Source organism: Sceloporus undulatus, chromosome 3 (genome assembly GCF_019175285.1).
Source record: "Sceloporus undulatus isolate JIND9_A2432 ecotype Alabama chromosome 3, SceUnd_v1.1, whole genome shotgun sequence".
NCBI lineage: Eukaryota > Metazoa > Chordata > Lepidosauria > Squamata > Phrynosomatidae > Sceloporus > Sceloporus undulatus.
The window spans coordinates 126,983,904-126,990,547 of NC_056524.1; the positions used below are offsets into that span (position 1 = coordinate 126,983,904).

General features: G+C 38.4%; 1 protein-coding gene across 9 annotated transcripts in view; it reads left to right on the top strand.

Moving 5' to 3' along the window:
* The window catches only part of TBC1D4 (TBC1 domain family member 4), a 105,221-nt gene that overhangs the window by 70,559 nt on the left and 28,018 nt on the right, over positions 1-6,644 (top strand). For 4 of the 9 annotated variants that reach the window (XM_042456754.1, XM_042456756.1, XM_042456755.1 and 1 more), the window contains exon 11: positions 1,535-1,684. The exons of 4 other annotated variants lie outside the window; for them this stretch is intronic. In XM_042456754.1, coding sequence (XP_042312688.1) covers positions 1,535-1,684 — 150 coding nt within the window. Of the gene's footprint in view, positions 1-1,534; positions 1,685-4,130; positions 4,315-6,644 lie in introns of those variants that run through there. One more of the 9 variants, XM_042456760.1, reaches the window with a different exon arrangement.

Consider the following 6,644-nt stretch of genomic DNA (forward strand, 5'->3'; position numbering starts at 1 on the left):
GGGTACTATCTCAGTAATTTTACCCCAATCTGTATCGGTATAGCTTGGGACAGGGGAGAAGAACCTCTTTTCTCCCAATGTTGTTGGACTCTTAACATTAATTGGACACTTTGGCCAGTGCTGATGGCAGTTTTGTCCTACAACATCTGGAAGACTATAGGTTCTGCATCCCTGGCTTCTCTACAGCAAAATTCCTTTTAAAGGGGTTGGTAGGGGGAGCAAAATCCATTGCTTGACAGAGTAGTGACCTTGCATTTTGCAGATAAATTTAATTTTGTTTTTTTCAAACTCTAATCATCATGGTGCAGTGAAAAAGGAAACTTGAACAATAATTGTGTTAGGCTTGCTGACAGCATTTATTTGCCCATTACTGCAGTGTTACAGTCTTGCTTTGTCAGCAAGTTTTCTGGTCAAACAAGCAGCTCTACAACAGCTTGATCATGAGTTGTTTTTGTGCACGTGTGTAGACTCAGAAATTTCCAACTGAGAAGTATTTGGCTGCAGACCTTGAAACTGTTTTAATGTCTGTTCTCCTGTCCCCTGCTGGTTTGAATATTTTTCCAATATCCAGTGTATAAATGCCTTCAATATTTTGGCATAACTGTTTGAATCCTCACTGAGCCATGAAACCCACTGGGTGACCTTAGGCAAGTCACACTTTGTCAGCCTCAGAAGATGGGAATGGCAAGCCCTCTCTGAAGAAAAATGGCAAGAAAATCCTGCGATAGGGTCATCTTAGCGTTACCATAAGTCAGAAATGGCTTGAAGGCACACAACAACAATAAATATGACTGTGGATTGTAACACTTTAATAAAAACAACAAATTTAAAATTGCTTAATGTCCCAGTGGCTAGCAGCCATCCAGAACCTTTGGCATTTAAAGAGTAGACACTCAAAGATGGTGAAGTTTTAATACGGGAGGTATTTTTTATGGAGGTTGCTGCCAAAAATGACAACTGTGCATTAAACTCTCCCTTGCATTTTCATATTGTGTTGTAATGCCCAACTTGCTTCAGAATGATGTGATGTCAGATAGATTCATTCTAACAAATGAATCTTCAGAAGAAGACGGGCGAGTTAGATGCAAGCCGGATGGTTTCAGTCCCAGCCCAAGGTTTAGTACTGCCTAGTTTGGCCAACAGAATGTTGTTGGCTTGACTTCCCCTTAGATCTCAGTATATCACAGGGCTTGTGACTTTTCAAAATGGAATGAATGATTGAAATCTAGGGAAGAGGTCTGACAAATCCAGGGTGGTTCCTCTTAGTTACTAGAGTCCTGCTCAATAGCAATGAAGCTAGGCTCATGATGCACCAGTTTGGCTTTTTTCAGATGTATGCCTTTCACTTTAATGCATCACCTGACAATGCTGTGATATGTAATGAAGCTAATTCAAACACTGTTTTGTTGATAAACCTAATTATAGTGGAGCTCAGCCCCTGATATGGTGAGTATGGGTGAGAGTCCGGGAATTTTTTTGAAAAATGTTGTACTGAAATTTATTTGCTCCATTTTCTCTTATTGCCTGCTGTCAGGCCGACAATTCCCCGACGTACTTACAGTGAGAGTGATTCATCTGCACCATCCAGTCTCCCTTCTTCCTTCTCTGCCCCATCTTTCCTGAAAAGCTTTTACCAGAGCTCAGGAAAGCCACCTCCACAGTGTGAAAATGAACTCCCCAAGAGGTGAGAGCGTTGGTTTCTGCCTGCCCTGCAATACTGCACTTCCCACAAAGCTGGCTTGCAATAGGATTTTTAATTTTAATTTATTTTTGCTGCCACTCACTGCTCAGTCATGTACTTCGGTTGTGTCATAAGAATCTCTGAACAGTGCATTTCTCTGGAAGTGCTTGTTGAAATTTGTAACGAAGAGATCTTGCTTAACTCCTTCAATGTTTTTAAATCAGATGCAAAAAAAACCCCAACCCAAAACTATATGTATATATCAATATTGCCAGACCTAATTGGTGAGAAATCATGAGGGTCTTCTTTAAAGCTCATGATGACATTGTTTAGAGCAAAAGTATTTTTAGAAACATCTGCCCTATGTGACATTGATGACCCTGTTCTAGAGGGCTCCTACATGACTAACCAGTCTGGTTAGTTTAGGTTTGGGTGGAGAAGTCCTTTGTATACTTTGACCTTGGACAAGGACAAATACTATTCTTTCCATCCCAGTGCCTTACCTGTAAAAGGGAATATCATTGATCTACCTTTAAGGAGATGCTGATTAGAACATTTTGCACATTAAAAATTACCATACAAGGCTATGAGATTGTTTTCAAAAGCTAAATCAGGTTTACATTGTTATTGTAGTAAACAATGTAAATAATATACATAGAGGATTTTTTAAAAATCCAACTTCCCTTTTTGTACTAAGTATTGGCAATGTTGATTTTAGTGTGTATTCTACTAATTATAGTGTTCTATAGATGGGAGGAGGAGAAGTTTTAAAGTTCCCCGAGTGTGACTAACATTGGCATGAGTTTGTTTGTTTGTTTGTTTACTTATTTTTGTGTTCTGTGTCTGGGTGGCCACAGGCTCAATTTACTGGTTGCGGCTTCACAGTGGGTGCAGAATTCTTTCTGAAGTTCTGGTCCTTGCCAAATTAGTTTGCAAGGGTAAACAATGCTATGATAGCTGCTATCACTGGTCCATGCTAATTTGCACAAAATGTTGGGAAAGTTGATGTACTGATTTTTGGAGTTTGTAGTAAATGAAAAAATAGTTCATAATCAATGGGGAGAGGTAACTGAAGGATATTAAGAGATAAGGGATGGTGAAGCATGTTTAGACATGCTAATCGAAAAGAATTTAGGATTGTTTAGCTACAGTGATGCTCAAGTGATTGCTTCCTGCTTATTTAAACAACACTTTGAAACATCTTGCTGCTATTATTATTATTATTATTATTATTATTATGCTTTATTTATATAGCGCTGTAGCTACAAGACCACTATGGTACACTAGAATTTGTGTATGCTTTCTGACTTTTTCTTTTTCTTTTTCTTTTTGGCTATCCAAAGCTGTCCTTAGACAGCTGTCTGTAACTAAGTAATTCAGTGGAAGACTGAGATCACATTGTCAATGTGTCAAACCCATAACAGTTATAAGTAAAGTACCATGACTTGTTAGCACCATCTTAGGGGACACATTCTGCTATGTGAGAGAGGAGGAAGAATGTCTCCTCTAAAATGGCATGTGCTGAAAAGCATAATTTAGAAGCACAGGGGGGGGGGGAATGTTTCCCCCTTAAAATCTATGCAGATTTAAGCAAATTTAATTGATCAGCTTAAGCTCACAGGCTTAATGGAGTTATATTTCTGTAATTGGGCAACAGCCTGATTTTTTGGAGACTTCCCCTGCTCTGTTGGGTCTTACAACTCTTGACTACATTTGGCAGGATTGTGTACATAGTGCTTTATTTTTTCTGGGAATAGACGACTCTCAGTGCTGCACTTCATCTCAGCCTCTTGTTCCACCCCAATCTAGATGCTACCTTTATGTCCAGTGTCTAATCACTGAACCTAAGCAACTAAATTCATCAATTGTCCCCATGTGTGAAAAAGCAGATAGGTGTTGATAAAGAGTGTTTGTTTCTTATTTACAAGTGAATTCTATTTGCTTTATTATGTTGTTTCATTTATACCCCACCTTTCTTCCAACAAAGGATTCAAGATGACTATCTGTAACTATATATGTTGAGCTCCCTCAAACATGTTTCTTGCAATTTTCTGCAGTGTTTTTCCTCAGTAGTAAAAGAAATTTAGGGCTTATGTTTACTTTTTGTCATTTTAACAGAAACACCTAAAGCATCTTGTAGTTTACAGCAGCCAGATTGGAGGTGCATGATCTCTCAGTGGTTTAGAGTAGTACAAAGAGATGAATGACATCAGAGTCTGCCAGCTAGAGAATTAAAATTGATAGGAACTTTACAGCCTCTGGGGGGAATTGCTTTCATTTCTTGTGGCGATGACTCATATTGGTTAAAGTTGTGTGAACATTTGAGCTGTTGTTTTCTCTCTTCACCATCTCTGTGTGTATGTGTTTTGGTTTTCTGGTTAATTTCAAAGAGTATAAACTGAAGAGGTGAGTTTTCTCTTTTAGTACTGTGTTTTCTTTCAAGGAAAAGGAGAAGTTGAACTGAAAGCAAATCTGAAGAGAGAATGCAACATCTGACATTTGTGACAGCAGTATAGGTCACTTATACTTCGTAGATTAAACATCAGATAGGTTCCAGTTATATACAGAAGAAGGGGGAAATAATATTGGAATGACAATCATGGAGGAATGCAACAAAGGTTCTTCATTTCTGGGTAGGTGTGGGGAGGAGATAGTTCTTCTCACTTTGGAAAAATCCTGCTGATATTCAGAGAAGCTCAGTACTAAGTTAATAAGATGTGAAGAAGGAAGAGAAAAGAAGTTCTGTAATTACAGTCAGTTTTGGGACTAGATCTGTTTAAAAGACCTTGTTTCTCCTTTTAGAGTTTGCAAAGCTAGAGAAATACTTCAGCATGATCCCATAACCTATCAGAGAGGTAGGTTAAGTATTTTGGTAATTATTTTCAGATATTTTACAATATACTAGCTGCTTAAGGATTAAAGTGCAAAAAGATAGAAGTGTCTAAGACTTTTTTTTGTTGTTCTGATTTTATAACCTGTGTAGTGTTTTAGTTTAAGGAAATGGGGAGTTCAGAAGGAGTTAGTGTTATAATTGACTCATGGCTGTCTTTTCAGTTCCTTTAAACTTCATACTGATTTTATTCAGAACTATGATATGAGCCTCTAAGAGTAATCTATAATATTTTGCTTTAGTCAAGAGTTCTAGGACCTGCAGTGATTTAGTGCTAAGAAAACAAGGAATAATAAAGGCATAGGAACATTTAACCTTGTTGAGCGCTTTATTTGTGTGTGCTTGAAACCAGACCACAATTATAAAGTATAGGCAACAGTTAATGTTTTTCTTTGCTCATATCCTCTTATTGCCATTCTTTTTAGGGTGGTGTACCTTTTCGTATGAAACAGGTTGTTGTTGTTTTAAAAATCTGACAAAGTTTTTGCCCTTGTTTGTGCTTTGGAAAACAGCACAAAACAATTGGGCTTCACTGACACAGGAGAGGCAGGTTTTAGAGATTACTTTTGTGCTGTAGTCCCTTGCTGTGTTTCTCTTTCCTTGGAAGACATTTTGCACAACAACTGCCTTTGATCTTAGCTTGATTTTAAATCGTCCATTAGGGATAACTGATGGCTTAACTTTTTAGAGACATTGTTTTAGATTAAGAACCAATTCTTAATCTAAAGATATGTAAAGGCAACAAAAGACTTGAAGAAGATCTACTGTATTCTAACACAATATTTGCATAAAACCTGCAGAGGAAGTGTGATAATATTTGAGTAGAAAGGTGACATGTACTTTTTATTCTACACCCAAAACATTTAAATTGCCAAATAAATGTACCCATATACTTTTGCTATATTAATGCAATACTTTTTGGCAGAATTTAGAGTTTATTGTTTAACATTTCTTGCTTTAAAGCCATGTGCCCCCACCCACCCACCTACCCACCCACTTTTTTTCCTGTTGACCAGCTTGGGATTCTTTCTTTTTCTCTACTTCTGTTTTAGAATATGCTTTGTAGATTCTTTATTTAGACTGTTTATTATGATTATAGGGTGGCAGCCAAACTTTTTTTGTTTTTGTTTCTGTATATAGTGCTTTCAGGTATCAGCAGTTCATATTATTAATATCACAAAGTGAACAATTCTATTGGTATTAATTGGTTCAGTGACAAGCAAGTGGGTCTTATAAAAGAAAGTGATAACAGACCATATTGGCGTGCATGCAGAAAATATATAATCCTTAGCCAATATGAGAACAAACTGAAATTATCCTCACTCTTCCATTCTTAATCAGTGTTCTCTTCTAGGTGGCAGAGCTGTATTAGAATCTATCTCATAAAATCTTCATCCCTGGGATCCATGTATGGTACACAATTCTGTTAAAAACATATATAATATTAGGAATAGGGACCAAAGACAGCACAAATTAGCCTTGCAGTGATGTGGGTTTTCTGGAAAAGGTAGAATTGGAAAATTTTCTGGGCAGTTTTTCTAGACAATATTCCAGGCTTTAAATAGTGTTATCTGTTTTAGCGAATTAAGCTTAAATATTATATTCAAACACACTCAAAGCTTTAGGTGGAGATTATTTTACTGCAATATTTGTGATATGTGCTGGTCCTGGAAGGAAACAAGACCTGCAGGGAAAAATAAGTTGCAGCTTAGTTTTCTGGAGATACACACATCTCCAGTCAATAGCGTCACTGGGGGAGGGTGCAGGGGGGTGACACCCAGTTGGTCCCTGCCCCCCGTAGGCACTCCTTGGGCCTGCACATGCACTCCTTGTGCTCTTGCAGGCATTCCAGGGACTGTGTGGGCGCCATTTCAGCCTGCACAGCCACTCCTTGGGCCTGTGCAGGTGCCTAGGGGCTGCATGGGCACCATTTCGGTCCCTGTGAATGGTCCTCCGGGCTGCGCAGCTGCTTTTTCAGCATCAGAAATAGGTAGTCTCGGCACTAGAAGTCCCACCCACTGCACTAGGTGTCACCTGGTGAGGGACCACCACTGTCTCCAGTGTGAACTGGAT